The 17,812-nt window shown below is 43.3% G+C and overlaps 1 protein-coding gene across 5 annotated transcripts in view; it reads right to left on the bottom strand.

Moving 5' to 3' along the window:
* PHF2 (PHD finger protein 2) overlaps window positions 1-17,812 on the bottom strand; it is a 369,384-nt gene that overhangs the window by 167,571 nt on the left and 184,001 nt on the right. For all 5 annotated transcript variants that reach the window (XM_040359305.1, XM_040359307.1, XM_040359302.1 and 2 more), the window contains exon 2: window positions 12,872-12,957. In XM_040359305.1, coding sequence (XP_040215239.1) covers window positions 12,872-12,957 — 86 coding nt within the window. The remainder of the gene's footprint in view (window positions 1-12,871; window positions 12,958-17,812) is intronic.

Here is a 17,812-nt window from a genome sequence, read left to right as displayed (position 1 = left end):
AGGCACATTTTTCTGTTGTCATTTTTTCAAATGACAAATTATTATTTTTTGTTTTATTGCATTTTAGTCTAAATATGAGCTCCGAGGTCTTTTTGACCCCAGATCTCATATTTAGGAGGTTCTGTCATGCTTTTTTATATTACATGGGATGTTTATATTCCTTGTAATAGGAATAAAAGTGACCCATTTTTTTTTTTAAACAGTGTAAAAATTAATAAAATAAATAAGAAAACAGAAAAATCATTTTTAAAGCTCCCCGTCCTGACGAGCTCGCACGCAGAAGCGAACGCATACGTGAGTAGCGCCCGCATATAAAAACGGTGTTCAAACCGCACAAGTGAGGTATCGCCGCAATAGTTAGAGCGAGAGCAATAATTCTAGCCCAAGACCTCCTCTGTAACTCAAAACATGCAACCTGTAGAATTTTTTAAAACGTTGCCTATGGAGATTTTTATGGGTAAATGTTTGACACCATTCCACGAGCGGGCGCAATTTTGAAGTGTGACATGTTGGGTATCATTTTATTAGACGAAACATTATAAAAAAAAATTGGGCTAACTTTACTGTTGTCTTATTTCTTAATTAAAAAAAGTGTATTTTTCCCCAAAAAAGTGTGGAGAAAGCCTCTTGAGGGGGGAAGGGGCGAGCAGGCAAGTCAGGACACTCTCTACTTTGCAGATAGAGAAAGGAGCTGTGCGTTAGTGGGCGTCCTGACACTCATGCTCGCCCCCTTTCCCCTTCTAGAGGCTTTCTCCACACCAGGGAGAAAGCCTTGCATTACGGTGGTGAGTTACAGACAGAAGAACAGGAAGTGAGGATTTCTCAGAAGAAAGAAGGACATTTAAAAGCAAAATTGAAGGATGAGGTAAGTGAAGGAGGACTGCACTAAGGTAAAGGAAACGATTTAGGGGGGGAAAAAAAATCCTTTACAACCACGCGATTCATAATTTTTCCATTTCTTTTATTTTCACCAGACCGTCATCATCAAGTGGAGAAAATATGGCACACTAGTGACATTACCAAGATCTGGACCTGGGCAAATACTGCCAAGTCAACATGTGCCATGCTGATAGACTCGTACCCAAAAAGACTGAGTGCTGTAATAAAATCAAAAGGTGCATCAACAAAGTATTAGTTTAAAGGGTTTGTAAAGGATTTTTGTTTTTTTATCTTAACCACTTCCTTACTGGGCACTTAAACACCCCTCCTGACCAGACCAATTTTCAGCTTTCAGCGCTCTCACACTATGAATGACAATTACTCAGTCATGCAACACTGTACCCAAATTATTTTTTTGTCCTTTTTTTCATACAAATAGAGCTTTCTTTTGGTGGTATTTGATCACCTCTGGGTTTTTTATTTTTTGCGCTATTAATATAAAAAGAGCAAATATTTTGAAAAAAAAAAGTTTTTTTCTTAGTTTCTGTGATAAAATTTTGCAAATTATTAATTTTTCTTCATACATTTTGGCCACAATTTATACTGCTACATGTCTTTGATAAAAATAACCCCAAATTTTTGGAAATTATTTGGTCTGTGTGAAAGTTTTAGAGTCTACAAGCTATAGTGCAAATCATAAAAAATGATCACATCTGATCACACCTGATGTACTGAAGGCCTGTCTCATTTCTTGAGACCCTAACAAGCTAGGAAAGTACAAATGCCCCCCAAATAACCCCTTTTTGGAAAGTAGGCAGAGATGGGTACGGAGGCGGCAGAGGTGGGTACGGAGGCGGCAGAGGTGGGTACTGGTGGGCACCAGGTGTTGCCCGGGCACTGATTGGGCACTGTATGGCACTGTATGGCACTGCATGGCACTGATTGGGCACTGTATGGCACTGATCGGGCACTGTATGGCACTTTAACTCAGAACTTTCTCGCTCCTCACACGCGGTGTCAGTGTGAGGAGGGAGAGCCGGCAATGAGAGATGATCTCATATATTTACATTTGAGATCATCTCTCATTAGCCGACGATCGCGCTGTAAATAGCCGCTGTAAATGGCTATTTACCGCGATCTGTGATTGGCTGTGTCCAAGGGACACGGCCAGCACAGAAGTTCCCCTCGCGGGGAACGAGGAAAGGGACGGCCGTAAAAAGACGGCGTCCCAGAGAAGTAGAGCCACCCTGCGGCCGTATATAGTCGTACGGACGTCGGGAAGTGGTTAATAGCTTCCTTTACCTTAATGCAGTGCTGTTTTCATATCCTCATTGTTCATTTTTGCTCTCAAGTTGCTGTAATTCTTCTCTGATCTCCACGCTTCCTGGTTGTCTGTTCCCTGATAACCACAGTACTGTGAGCCGCTTTCTCTCTGTGGTCACTAATCAAGGAGGTGTGATTACTGTGTGTCTAAAAGCCCTCAGCACCAATCAGTTTCATTTTCCAAACCATCACTGCCCTGTATTGGCTCTGTACATCACAGAAGCGGGAAACAACATGCAAAAACGAAACTATAAACTGCAGGTAAATTATATGATTGATTTTTATCTATTTTTAAAAGGAATCAGTTAACTATTATGTCTCTATACCGTGTAAACAGCAATTTCAGCAAAAAATAATAATAATTCCTTTACAACTCCTTTAAGGGTTATGCAACCATATAACTTTATTTTTTTATTTTTTCTTCCCTCCACCTAAAATATTTCAGTTTGTTGTTCAAGCTGTGCAGTTTATAGGTCACATTAAAGGTGGAAAAAGTTCTGAAATGATTTATCTTTGTCTCATTTTTTTTACAGCACAGGAACCTGACATTTTACCAGGACTGTGTAGACTTTTTATATCCACTGTATATAAATATATACACACACAGTATGCAGTATATATACTGTATATATAAAACTAGATAACACAGGAGAGTGATTGAGTAGATTATTTTATTCCTAGTAGGATTATAAAGACCTCTGACATTAAATGAGGCTATAAAAAAAAATACCCATTTCAAAATGTTCTTCTTGTCATCTTACATTTATTATAATTAGGTTTGTAATGAATTGTTTGCCATAAACGGAGTGATGCCGGCGAGTGAACAGAATGGCAATTGAAGGCAACAACAATCTAGTCTGTGTCTGCCGAAGAAACAGAGCCGTGTCCTTGGACTGTATGAAAGCTTGCTGGGTTTCCATTTAAAAAAACAAAGGTATGCAGAAAAATAGAAAAAAAGCAATCTAAGTATTGTGACAGATTCTCATAATCCGTTGAAATATATGACATAATATTGCTAGTGACACACTCTCCAATGTGGCAGCTGGCCGGGCAGACAAAAGAAATTACAAGAATTGGATGAGTGGAACGAGAGACCCACCAAAGGTCTTGAAGGGAATTAAATTATTTTACTCCGACATTTCAAGTGATGGAAGCCGCTCTTTCAACTACTTTAATTTAAATATACCAACAGAGGTGCCAGACATGGCAATCCAAGATCCAGAGTATGTCGCCTTGTACACACGACTGGTTTTCACAACGAGAAAACTGCCATTTTTTAGATTGATCGTGAGTATGCTCCCGAGCAGCTTTCTCAACAAAAAAACTGCCCAGAATTCTTTTTTCTTTAACCACTTAAGCCCCGGACCATTTTGTTGCTTAATACCCAGGCCAGGTTTTGCGATTAGGCACTGCGTCGCTTTAACAGACAATTGCGCGGTCGTGCGACGTGGCCCCCAAACAAAACTGGTGTCCTTTTTTCCCCACAAATAGAGCTTTCTTTTGGTGGTATTTGATCACCTCTGCGGTTTTTATTTTTTGCGCTATAAACAAAAATTGTGATCACTGTGATGGCCAATCTCAGAGAACCCAGATGTAAACAGTTTTCCAAAAATAGGTAATTATGGGGTGTTTTTACTGTCCTGGCTTTTGCATTTCATGTTTTATAAATACAATTAACGGAAATGGTTTTTTTTCCTCAGTATTTTTCTTTATATATACAAGTGGTTATTAAATACAGTACCATAAAAAAAAAAAAGATCTGCCGGTCTCAAAACATTATCTTGGGTACAATGTTGCATGCCCAGTAATTGTCATTCAAACTATCACAGCACTGAGAACTAAAACAAATGGCCTGAAAAAGAAGCGGATATAACATTCGAATATTGAAATGGTTAAAAACTGCTTACCGTATATACTCGAGTATAAGCCGAGGCACCTAATTTTACCACCAAAAAATGGGAAATCGTATTGACTCGAGTATAAGCCTAGGGTGTCCATCTGCATGCCTCACTGTGCCCATGCCTCACTGTGTCCATGTGCATGCCTCACTGTTCCCATGTGCATGCCTCACTGTTCCCATGCCTCACTGTGTCCATGTGCATGCCTCACTGTGTCCATGTGCATGTCTCACTGTGCCCATGCCTCACTGTGCCCAATCTCCCTACCTGATCTCTGGCGCTGTGTGACTAGACTGACGTTTAAAGTGGAAGTAAACCCTTCAATTTGATAGTTACAAAAAACAGTTAACATTCCCGGCATGCCGGAAATGCTAGCTGTCACATTTGCTTGTGCTCTCAACCAAACTGTCAAACCATCCAATGGCTGGTTTCAGAACAGGTCACATGTACAGCATTATTGCAGTTACAGATTAAACAGAGGTCAAGATGGCCGCTTTCATGGCTGAAAACGATAGGAGGGTTTACTTCCACTTTAACATGGGAGTCTATGGAAGGGGTGCCCGGCTTTGAAAAATCGGTGCTCCCCGGCCGTAGGTCCCCTGTACAACAAACTCTGCACACTTATAGATGCAGAGTGGGGCTACACGTGTGCCAAGTCCAGGGGACCTAGGGCTGGCCGGTCCCCGATCCCCAAAATCACTGGAGAAATTACCGTTTAACATGGGAGTCTATGGAAGGGGTGCCCAGCTTTGAAAAATCGGTGCTCCCCAGACAACAAACTTTGCACACTTGTAGAGGAAGAGTGGGGTCTACACGTGTGCCAAGTTTGGGGTCCAGGGGATCTACGGCTGGCCGGCATCAGGCACACAAATTTGAAGATGGATACAGACTCGAATATAAGCCAAGGGGGGCATTTTCAGCACTAAAAAATTTGCTGAAAAACTCGTCTTATACTCGAGTATATACGGTAAATGTAAATTAAAAAAAATGTACCTGCAAAACAATGTGCATTTATTATATTTTTTTATAAAAAGGTGAACTTATCCTATAAAAGCAGAAAATATCTACATAGTTCCCCTTAAGTAATAAAAAAGAATCAGGGTGAATTTTAAAAGTGTATCATAGTGGCAAACTCAAACAGCACCTTGATATTTCTTAGTGACAGGTCTGCTTTAAAAATCACAAAGACACAATGAGAGCTATTCTTGCTGTTTTGTCTAAACGGATCTTTCCACAATGCCTCTGTCCAAAGCAAGAGCTGTAGAAGGAAAAAAGTGAGAAAATGTGCCGACAAAGTGCAAACATATTCTACAGCAGCAAGAATGTCATTGACAACGTTTCATCGCATTATCACACGGCGACATAAATAAAGCAGACAGCTCTATTGCTAGCTTCCTTGCCAACTGGTACATTCAAGCTAAAATGCGGGATAGTCATTGCAGAGGAATATTTATCCATTTCAAAGAATAAAACTATAGGATGTATTCAGAAAACACATAGCGCAAGTCAGTGTAAATTTCGTCAACGAAAACGTTTCTCAAAATTTTCGTAGGCGACGAAAACTAAACAAAAAGTACACCATATTTTCATTCACTGACAGAAACTATGATGAAAATCAATTTCATTTTCGTTTGTTAAAAGAAAATGTAACTAAATGAACTAACTTCCGGTTTTCACAGAACTCTGACTGCTTCCGCTCCCAGCAAGCAAGCGACTGTGCAGACAGCATTACAGGCCTCCAAGTCCTCAGACGACTGTCCAGAGCAGCACTGTGCATTGCAGGCCTCCTGAGTCCCGACAAGAGTCCCACTACTGTCAATGACCGTCCAGAGCAGATTGTGTACATTACAATTACAGCCATGAGGCCTCCCCTCAGACCACTGTCCATCAAGAGCTCTGTAGGTGCATTACAAGCCACCTCTCTCCTGACCTCCGGCACCCAGAGCACTGTGTATTACAGGCCTTTTAGACCACTGTCCAGATCACTGCCCAGCATTACAGGCCTCCTCAGACCACCATTCAGAGCACTGTGCAGCATTACAGGCCTCCTCAGTCCACCATTCAGAGGACTGCTCAGCATTACAGGCCTCCTCAGACCACCGTCCAGAGCACTGTGCAGCATTACAGGCCTCCTCAGTCCACCATTCAGAGGACTGCTCAGCATTACAGGCCTCCTCAGACCACCGTCCAGAGCACTGTGCAGCATTACAGGCCTCCTCAGACCACCATTCAGAGCACTGTGCAGCATTACAGGCCTCCTCTGACCACCGGCATCCAGAACACTGTGCAGCATCAGGCCTTTCAGACCACCGTCCAGATCGAGTCAGTCAATGTTCAGAGCACTGTGCACCATTACAGGCCTCCTCAGACAAATATCCAGATCACTGTGTGCTTTACAGGCCTCCTCAGACCACTGTCCAGAGCAAGGTGTAGACAGTCAATGTTCAGAGTACTGTGTGCATTACAGGCCTCCTCAGACCACTGTCCAGAGCAAAGTGTAGACAGTCAATGTTCAGAGAACTGTGCAAAATTACAGGCCTCCTCAGTCCACCATCCAGAGCACTGTGCACCATTACAGGCCTCCTCAAACCACTGTCCAGGGCACTGTGTGCATTACAGGCCTCTTTCAGACCACCATTCAGAGCACTGTGTGCATTACAGGCCTCAATCAGACCACCGTCCAGAGCACTGTGCAGCATTACAGGCCTCCTGAGACCACCCAGAGCAGCTAAATCTGTATCTGTGAGTTTGTTCAAACTTAATACCATAAATAATAACATATTCAAATTTATTACTCCAGGAGTATATAATAAGTTTGGAAATTCTAGAGAAATGCTTAAATGCGTTACAATTAGATTTTAGTCTAATAAAATGCACTGCAGATTTAGTTAACTAAATACAACTAAAACTAAAACAATTGGAGACGACTAAAATGGGACTAAAACTAAATTGCCATTTTAGTCATAAGACTAAAACTAAATCGAAATTTTCTGCCAAAATTAACACTGGTTCAAGTTATACGTGATACTTTCCATCTGCCTGCTCTTCGACTGGAGTTGAGAAACACTGGTCTAAGCTATGCACAAAGCCAAATCAAGATAAAAGTGGTTCTAAAGACTGCATGTATGAAATAAAGCTTGTGTGTGCAGCAGCCCCCCTAATATTCACCTAAGCCTCCTCTTGATCCAGTGATGTGGACAAGAGCCTCAGCTATTCTGGGACTTCCTCTCCTCATTGGCTGAGACAACAGTGGGAGCCATCAAACATAGCCAGTGAGCAAATGAGGAGAAAGCGGGCGGGTGGGGCTAAGTTGCAGTTCTATGTGTCATACGAATACTACACAGAGCAGGGCTCGGGAGCGAGCATGCACCAGTACCCCCATAGCATGCAGCTTGCTATTGGCGGCACTGGTCAAGGGGAGGAGCCAGGAGCAGCGGTGGGGAACCAGAGAAGAGGAGGATCGGGGCTGCTCTGTGCAAAATCACTACACAGAACAGGAATGACATCTTTGTTAGTTAGCGTTTTTTTTAAAGCTGAGCCTTTAATACCACTTTAAGCTCTATGCCCACTCCTGCCATTCAGCTTTCAATGCCAGATACTCTATTGCCCACCATTGTTCCAGCATTTGACCACGGTAGAGCTGAGCATGGGACGAGTGGGGTGTAATCTCCACTTGGCAAGAAATCATGTACCGTGTACAGCCTGGGACTAAAGCATGCTGAACAAAAGAAAACAAACAGGTTCCTCTATACAAACTAAACAGCACTAAACCTGAATCTCTGGCTGTGGCTATTGTATTCAGATAGCCAACACTGGCAGCTGTCGGAAATACCTGAATGAAAGCTGCATCTGATTGGATGAAAGCACTGTTCAACCAACAATTTTACACTTGGCTTCTTCAATTTTTCAGTTGAAGAATGTTGTGCAAAGTGTGCCGACAATCAACACAGTCCGGCCCGTTTCACACAGTTTTCAGCTTGTATAATAGTGTGAACAGCAAGCTATGGCAAAGCATTGGCAGAGATTTCAGTAAGCTTTGCTGACGTTTTTAAGACCCAACTCCAGTTTGTAAATGTTAAAACAGATCCTAATAGGGTGCCGACTGTAAACCACCTGCTAGCAGTTCACAGCACTTCTTGAAGCTTGTTGAAAGCCTGCTGAAGCCTGCTAGCAGCTTGTTTAAAGTGGCAATCAGCACTCCCATTATAATTTGTGTCCAATATTTACAAACTGGAGCTAAATTGTATTTTAACCACTTGCCCACCGCAGTACGAGAATATACGTCCTTTGTGCGATGATATCTGAATGATGCCTGCAGCTACGGCAGTTCGGCCGCTTGATGGTTCTTATAGGCAGCGGGAGGGGACGCCCCCCCTCCCGCCGCCATCCGGTGCTTCTCCTGGCTCTCCCGTGCCATCGGGGGCCCGGAGAGCGAATCGGCCGGCGCTCGCTGAAGAACCATAGAGATGACTGGTGACCAGACGGTCACAGTCATCTCTATGACCGTCGGAGGTCCGGGCGCGACGTTATGAGGTCACGCCCGGTACCCGAAAGTAAACAAAGCCGCAATCGCGGCTGTCGGTGTGAGATCGGTGAATGTTTTTTCACTGATTTCATGCTTCTAAGCCTGGAGGAGAGATGTGGGGTCTTATTGACCCCACATCTCTCCATAAAGAGGACCTGTCACACTGATTGATTCCTATTACAAGGGATGTTTACATTCCTTGTAATAGGAATAAAAGTGATAAAAAAAAAAAAAAAAAAGTGTAAAAATAAAAAAATGAAGTAAAATAAAAAAAAATAAAAATTTTAAAACGCCCCTATCCCCGGTAGCTTGTGCGCAGAAGCGAACACGCATATGTTCAAACCCCACATATGAGGTATCGTCGCGTGCGTTAGAGCGTGTGCAACAATTCTAGCACTCCTCTGTAACTCGAAAATATTACCTGTAAAAAAATTTAAAGCGTCGTCTATGGAGATTTTGAAGTACCGAAGTTTGGCACCATTCCATGAGTGTGTGCAATTTTAAAGCGTGACATGTTAGGTATCTATTTACTTGGCGTAACATCATCTTTCACATTATACAAAAAAATTGGGCTAACTTTACTGTTTTGTTATTTTTTAATTCATGAAACCGTTTTTTTTTCCCAAAAAAAGGTGTTTGAAAAATTATTGCGCAAATACCGTGCGAGAAAAAAAGTTGCAATGACCGCCATTTTATTCCCTAGGATGTCTGCTAAAAAAATATATATATAATGTTTGGGGGTTCTGATTAATTTTCTAGCAAAAAAAATTTGATTTTTACATGAAGGAGAGAAGTGCCAAAATAGGCCCGGTGGGCAAGTGGTTAAAGTGGTTGTAGACCCTTTACAGCCACTTTATGCTATAGGTAAGCCTATATTAAGGCTTACCTGTAGCTACCCAGGATATCTCCTAAACCAGCATTGTTTAGGAGATATCCCCTGTCCCCTGCACGTGCCTATGTCATCAGCACATGTGTACTGGGGCAAACTAAAGCAATGGCACCTATGTGCCGTTGCTTCAATCCGTGTGGCGTTACCGCCGGCTCCCGTGCGCATGCGCAAGTGACGTCATCGTGGTTTCGGCCAATCACAGCGCCAGAGCCGTGATGCCCGTAAGTAACCCCCAGGAGAGGTCTTGCCGCCGGACGGGGGGACAAGGACAGCTGCAGGGGCTTCGATCTACGGTAAGTAATTCATAATGAGCTGGTATGCATAGCTCATTATGCATTTGTCTTGCAGGGGTTTTTTTGTTTTGTTTTTTCTTCTGAGGGTTTACAACCACTTTAAAAGCTTCGACAAAGCTTGCCGAAAGCTCTTCACTTGCTTTGCCAAAGTTTGCTGTCCACACTGCTCTTATACAAGCTGAAGTCCATAAGAAACAGGCCTATGAGCGTGTGACATTGAGGCATTGGCATAGAGCAGGGAACTTCAAACTACGGCCCTCCAGCTGTTGCAGAACTACACCTCCCATGAGGCATTGTGAAACTCTGACATTCACAGACATGACTAGGCATGATGGGAATTGTAGTTCCTGAACAACTGGAGGGCCGTAGTTTGAGGACCCCTGGCATAGAGCATGGGTGCTCAACCTGTGGCCCCAGCTGTTGCTGGACTACAAGTCCTGTGAGGCATTGCTAGCATGACAGTTACAAGCATGACTCCCAAAGGCAGAGGCTTGATGGGACTTGTAGTTCCATAACAGCTGAAGGACCACAGGTTGAGCACCCATGGCATAGAGAGTCAAAGCAATCCGGCATTTCCTGAAAGTGTAGATTTCATTCTGAATGCAATGGTGGCTGCAGCAGGGAACATAGCAGGATTTCTGAAAACTAAAGTTCAAGTATTTTATTTTTACCCACCGATATGTCCAACTGATGGCTGATGGGGCTTTTCTTTAACTTTTCATCAATACATAACAGGGATGTTAGCACAACTCCCTTGCCTATAATATGGTCTGCATTCCCTGTGACCAATGAACTATAGAGATGCCATATTTATGCCACCTTAGACAGTGTGGAGAAATGACTTCATCAGCAGTCATGTGAGACTTCCCACACACAAAGCTCTTTGTGCTGCCAGGGCTAAACAGTAAGGCCTCGTTCACACACACAAATAGGGCTTTCTGTACGTTCCTGTGGCAAAAATATGCAGAATCCTGCTGAGGCCTGGGCATTTGAGAATGAGGGCAGAATCCTGCTGAGGCCTGGGCATTTGAGAACGAGGGCAGAATCCTGCTGAGGCCTGGGCATTTGAGAACGAGGGCAGAATCGCCTACATTCTGCCCGCGGATCCAAAACACTCTGCAAAACAGACACCACGCTTGTTGAGGTGCCATTCATTTTCAAGGGCACCTAAACGCGGGTGCGATTCTGCTGCGATTGTCACATGATATAAAAACCACAACGTGCAAAGCTTGTCGCTCAAAAAGTAGCATGAACTTGCTTTGGGCGAAAAAAAGACAATAAAAAATGTTTTTGTTTTTTTTCAATAATAAAAAACAATTCCCCTTTAAGACCATTGGGCGGAAGTGACGTTTGACAAGAGAGTCAGGACGCTCTCTACGTTGCAGATAGAGAAAGGAGCTGTGTGTTATTGGGCGTCCTGACTCTCCTGTAGTCCAAGGGAGGGGGCGCGCACAACACTCCACACCAGGGAGAAAGCCTCGCATTACGGTGTGGAGTTACATACAGAAGAACAGGAAGTGAGGATTTCTCAGAAGAAATAAGGACATTTAAAAGCAAAAATCGAAGGATGAGGTAAGTGAAGGAGGACTGCACTAAGGTAAAGGAAGCTATTTAGGAAAAAAAAATCCTTTACAACCCCTTTAACTGTGTGCCTAGCCAGTGTCTTTGTGTACACTGTGTGCTACTTTCATTATGGGAAGAGATCGATTCTAGTCCCTTCTTTACAGGAACACAGGATTGATCCCTTCCCCTCTGTCAGAATGCGGACTATCAGGTGCCTGAGGACACAGAGGGCCAGATCCTCAAAAGAGATACGCAGGCGGATCTGCTGTTACGCCGTCGTATCCCTGTTTCTAACTATGGAACTGATCCACAGAATCAGTTTCCCATAGTTAGGGAGAAGATCCGACATGTGAAAGGGACTTACACTGTCGGATCTTAGGATGCAGTACCGCATCCGCCGCTGGGGGCATTTTGTGTCGAAATGCCGCCTCGGGTATGCAAATTAGCACTTACGGAGATCCACAAAGCTTTTCAGCTTCGTTTTTTCTCCGTAAGTTTTAGTTTGCAAACGCAAAATTAGGGCTGCTTTTACAAAGTGTAAACTGTTTACACCATGTAAAAACAGACCCTTCTGTCCAGCGACGCGATTTTTTTTTTGTTTTGAATTTTTTTTTTTTGCGCCGTATCTTTTTTTTTTCCCCGACGCAACTTTATTGACCCGCCGCAATCCACAAAGCTCGGCGTAACGTAATTTCGCGCTATGCACGTCGGGAAAATGACGTCACGAGCATGCGCTGTACGGCCGGCGCGGGAGCGCGCCTAATTTAAATGGGAATCACCTCCATGAAAAGAGGAACGCCTTGCGCCGGCGGAATTTAAGTTACACAGCTAAAAATTTCTAGGTAAGTGCTTTGTGGATCGGGCACTTAGGTAGAAATTTTAAGGCAGTGTAACTTAAATGGGAAAAATTAAGTTACGCCGGATCTTTGTGGATTACCCCCAGAGTGCCTGGCACCCGCAGATCGGCTTCTGCTGTGAATGATCACAGCAGAAGCGGTCTGGTGGCAGTGTGCGTACGCCCCCTGCAAGAAAAAGTCTGTAACAATATATATATATATATATATATATATATATATATATATATATATATATATATATATATATATATATATACAAGTGATCTGCCGCCCTGTAGCAGTAAAAGCGCTATAGAGTGGTCAACAAGTGATTAAAGTGGTTAGAAAACATATCAAAAACGCACCAGCATTGTGTTTTGGTGCGTTTTTAAGTCACGTGTTCAAGCTTCACAAGTGCATGCTGGGTAATAGGCACCCAGAAAACACACTGGACACACATAAAAAAACGCAGAAAAAACACATATGCATTTTTACAGCATTTTTTTGCAACAGAGCAGTGTGAAAGCAGCCTTACTTTATACAGCATGTGCAAAGTATGTGTTTCCATGCAAGGTCTGCCATACAAAGTTGTTTTCTACGACCACGGATAATCTCACGGCCGTGAATTGCTGTACTTGTACAAAGAACAATCAATAGACACTCACATGTAGACTTGCCATGAGTTTTTTCGCAGTTCGGACAGTGATAAATGTCGATGTCCGGTGCTTCATCTTCCTCTACGCCAACACAGCTGTAAAACAAAAAACACGGCGTTAGTCCTCTGATTAACTGCTGTTCGTTTAACCGCAATACACAAACTGTGATTTACAGATCCCTGTCATGCAGGCCATACACATAACGATTAACGATTTATCACAGACGCAATCGTTTCCAACAATCTCTCTTTCAAAAACAAGTGCGCAGCAGGCCAAAGAGAAACAACAACAACTGGGGTGGACAGTCCAGCAGAACAGAACGTCCCCTTCTTGGTGATTTGTTTATTGATCAAAATGATCATTTGATTGGTTTCTGCAAGAAATGGCGCTGTCATTTCACCAATTGTTACAATACAGATTTGCATTATTAGGTGTGTCCTATATAAGAATAAAGCTTGCCATAGATGGATCGATCTGATCCATTTTGTTGATAAATGACCGGGCCACTTTTTGAGAAACGGCACTGCTTCGCTTTAACTGACAATTGCGCGGTCGTGCGACGTGGCTCCCAAACAAAATTTACGTCTTTTTTTTCCCCACAAATAGAGCTCTCTTTTGGTGGTATTTGATCACCTCTGCGTTTTTAAATTTTTGTGCTATAAAAAAAAAAAAGATCATTTTGAAAAAAATGCAATATTTTTTACTTTTTGCTACAATAGCATAAAAATATAAAAAAAAAAAAAAACATTTTTTTTCCTCAGTTTAGGCTGATACATATTCTTCTACATTTTTTTGGTTAAAAAAAAAAATCGCAATAAGCGTTTATTAATTGTTTTTTGCAAAAGTTATAGCGTCTACAAAAGAGGGGGTAGTTTTATGGCATTTTTATTAATAATATTTTTTTTATTATTAATGGCGAATATCAGTGATTTTTATCGTGACTGCAACATTATGACACTGATCTCTGCTCCGATTACACAGAGTGGAGATTAGTGTCATTGTCACTAGGCAGAGCGGGGAGATACTTGTTTACATTAGCATCTCCCCGCCAGGGTGACCACGTGACCCGGATTGCCCGGGACAGTCCCGCATTTTGCAGGTCTGTCCCGGCACCCTCATTACAGGACAATACAGTGTCCCGGAATGAAACTGACACAGCCACCCCCCGGCCAATCTGATGCCCCCAAAAAAAAGGTGTCACATCACGGCTTTACTCACTGACAGTACTTGTCCTGGTCGGGAATGCCTGGAGGAGCACAATCCCCGCCCCCTGTTTGTGATTGGAGAAATCATAAATCCAACCTCTTGTGTCCAATCACTGTGCTGTGATTAGTTACAGAACAAGCTGATTTTTGGGAAGAGGGGTGCCCCTGAATTGTAGTTTGGAAATGTGATCACATTACTACCCGCTCTATCTCTCCATGAGACGATCGACGGCATCCCCGCAGCGATCGAGTCCGCGGGACCCGCTGTCGGGTTTACGGAGCTCGCGTTGGGCCCAGCCGGCGGTGCGCATGCGAACAATGGCGCTTCCTTAACCACTTCACGCCCGCCGCACGACTATTTACGTCCGCAAAATGGCACGGACAGGCAGATGGGCGTATATATACGTCCCCGCCTTTCCGCGGGTCCGATCGGGACCCCCTCCGCTGCGTGCGGCGGGCAGCTTACCTCGGGGAGCGTTCCAGGACGACGGCGCGGCTATTCGTTTATAGCGGCTCCGTCGCGATCGCTCCCCGGAGCTGAAGAACGGGGAGAGCCGTGTGTAAACACGGCTTCCCCGTGCTTCACTGTGGCGGCTGCATCGATCGTGTCATCCCTTTTATAGGGAGACACGATCGATGACGTCAGTCCTACAGCCACACCCCCCTACAGTTGTAAACACACACTAGGTGAACCCTAACTCCTACAGCGCCCCCTGTGGTTAACTCCCAAACTGCAACTGTCATTTTCACAATAAACAATGCAATTTAAATGCATTTTTTGCTGTGAAAATGACAATGGTCCCAAAAATGTGTCAAAATTGTCTGAAGTGTCCGCCATAATGTCGCAGTCATGAAAAAAATCGCTGATCGCCTCCAATAGTAGTAAAAAAAAAAAATAATTAATAAAAATGCAATAAAACTATCCCCTATTTTGTAAACGCTATAAATTTTGCGCAAACCAATCGATAAACACTTATTGTGATTTTTTTTTACCAAAAATAGGTAGAAGAATACGTATCGGCCTAAACTGAGGAAAAAAAAAAATATTTATATATGTTTTTGGGGGATATTTATTATAGCAAAAAGTAAAAAATATTGCATTTTTTTCAAAATTGTCGCTCTATTTTTGTTTATAGCGCAAAAAATAAAAACCGCAGAGGTGATCAAATACCACCAAAAGAAAGCTCTATTTGTGGGGAAAAAAGGACGCCAATTTTGTTTGGGAGCCACGTCGCATGACCGCGCAATTGTCAGTTAAATCGACGCAGTGCCGAATCGCAAAACCTGGCCTGGGCATTTAGCAACAAAATGGTCCGGGGCTTAAGTGGTTAAAGGGGACGTATATATACGTCCTGCGCAGGAGTGCCATTGTGTCGACGTATATGTGCGTGCGGCCGTCAGGAAACGGTTAAATCCAAATTTCCTTTTCGCTGCCAAAGCCGTTTCTGCGGGGTTTTTTTTAACACGTTTAAAAAGTCGCTTTAGGCCTGAAGATTACACAAAACCCACAAATATTATATATTTATGGGCATCGGGCCCATAAACTTCAAGCTACGCCTCTGGTTGCACCAAGTCTTCATGGGTGATGCCTACACTTCGGCCAACATTTAGGATTACAGAAACATAGCAAGGACAGGTGATTGTTTTTCTCTTGTTAGGAACCCCCAGCATGTTTGTCTGTCTGGTCCCACGGTACTTCAATGAGCGTGATAATCAGAGATCAGAGCAGCAAATGAACTTACAATGAGGTTTTAATAGACATGGTAACATAGAGCCAGGAGGCACGCAAACTAAGGTTTTCCAGGAACGGTATACAGAAGATTGGTGTCGTCATTAAATATATGGAAATGAGGCACTGATATGAATGTATAATGAACTCATCAAATGCTAGGAGAACCCCGGGCTTTTTTTTTTTCATTTTCCTAATTTTTGCAGTATGTATCACACAATAAAAGCAAAATGAATGATTCCCCAAGGATATTTTTTCCATAATTACACGTATTATGGTAGAGTGTCATTATCAATTTTGCGAAAATTGGCCCTTTTAGGTGAACCTTTCACAGAGGTGTCAAAAATGGGTGTTTGGGGGAACTTAGAAATTGTTAAATTAGGAAACAGATGGAGGTGTACACACTCCAGCATTAGTGTTGCCTTGCAGCCGGAAAAAAATAACGCTGCCTGCAGAGTTCGGCAGGCATTGACGCTTTGCAACTGCCTCCATTGACTTCTATTGAAGCGCACTTTTAACGCACCTGCGTCAAAGCATCAGAAGTGAACATTTCCCATTTTAGCCTTTTAAAAAATAAAAAAGCACATCTCACAGGGCCTTTGAGGAGAGTTGCCTGACATGACTTAAAGCGGAGCTCCGCTGAAAAAAAAATATTAACAGCCAGCAGCTACAAATACTGCAGCTGCTGACTTTTAATATTAGGACACTTACCTGTCCTGGAGTCCAGCGCCGTCCGCAGCAGAGGACGAGCGATTGCTCATCACTCTGCTGCCCCCCGCCATCCTCAGTGAGGGAACCGGGCAGTGAAGCCGGATCGCTTCACTGCCCGGTTTCCTACGGCGCATGCGCGAGTCACGCTACACCTGCCTATTGGCTCCCGCTGTGTACTGGGAGCCGAGTGTTCCCAGAACACAACGGGGGGGGGGGGGTGACGTCATGCCCGCAGTCTGCCCGAGACTGTGTGGCCGGAAGTGGGTGCAAATACCCGTCTTTAGACAGGTATCTGCACCCCTCTCCCCCCTGAAAGGTGTCAAATGTGACACCGGAGGGGGGGAGGGTTCCGATCAGCAGGAGTTCCACTTTAGGGTGGAGCTCCGCTTTAAATGCTTCTGTTATGCCCTGTTCACACGATCAGTTCATCTGATGAACCGATCGTGTGTGGGCCCCAGCAGTTTTTTTCCCAACGTTAAAAAAAAATAGAACCTGTTTTAAAAAATTTCGTATGGTTAAAAAACCGATAGAAAAAAACAATCGTCTGTGGGGAAATCCATCGGTCAAAAATCCACGCATGCTCAGAATCAAGTCGACGCATGCTCAGAAGCATTGAACTTAATTTTTCTCAGCACGTCGTTGTGTTTTACGTCACCGCGTTGGACACGATCGGTTTTTAAACCGATGGTGTGTAGGCAAGACTGATAAAAGTCAGCTTCATCAGATATCTGATGAAAAAATCCATCGGTTCGTTTTCATCAGACGAACCGATCGTGTGTACAGGGCATAACATGTCCAAAACACTCAATAACACTATGGGCTAGTTTACATTTGCTTCAAATCATGGCTTCGGACCCGCTTTGCTAAAGCTCTCTGAACACCAGTCAAAGCTCCTGTCACTAAAGAAAATGGTTGGCTTACAGTCCCCTTTACACCTTGCATTTGCTTCGCTTCAAAAATTACACCCCGTGTAGCTTTAGTGGTGCTTCAAAGTGTCTTCAAAGCCTCCACAGAAGTCTATGGCAAAGCTCACTTGAAGCACCTAAAGCTTTAGAGAGGCTTTAATTTAGCTTTAGCTTTATTTTGGAGAAATTGCAGGTATGAGATATCCATACACACAGGACATCTGTCAAGCTTCATCAAAGATTCAAAAGAGCATCACTGAAGCTTCATCAAAGCTTATTAATATAGGCTTACCTGTAGCATAAAGTTTCAAAATAGGGTTTATAACCACTATAAGTTATAGCTAAAGCCAAACTTAGATTTTTGTTCTGGATACAGAAAGAAAACCCTTTGTATTTTTTT

This window comes from Rana temporaria, chromosome 7 (assembly GCF_905171775.1).
Source record: "Rana temporaria chromosome 7, aRanTem1.1, whole genome shotgun sequence".
Lineage (NCBI taxonomy): Eukaryota > Metazoa > Chordata > Amphibia > Anura > Ranidae > Rana > Rana temporaria.
Note: the sequence above shows the minus strand (reverse complement) of the source record. Positions and strands in the feature narration are given on the sequence as shown.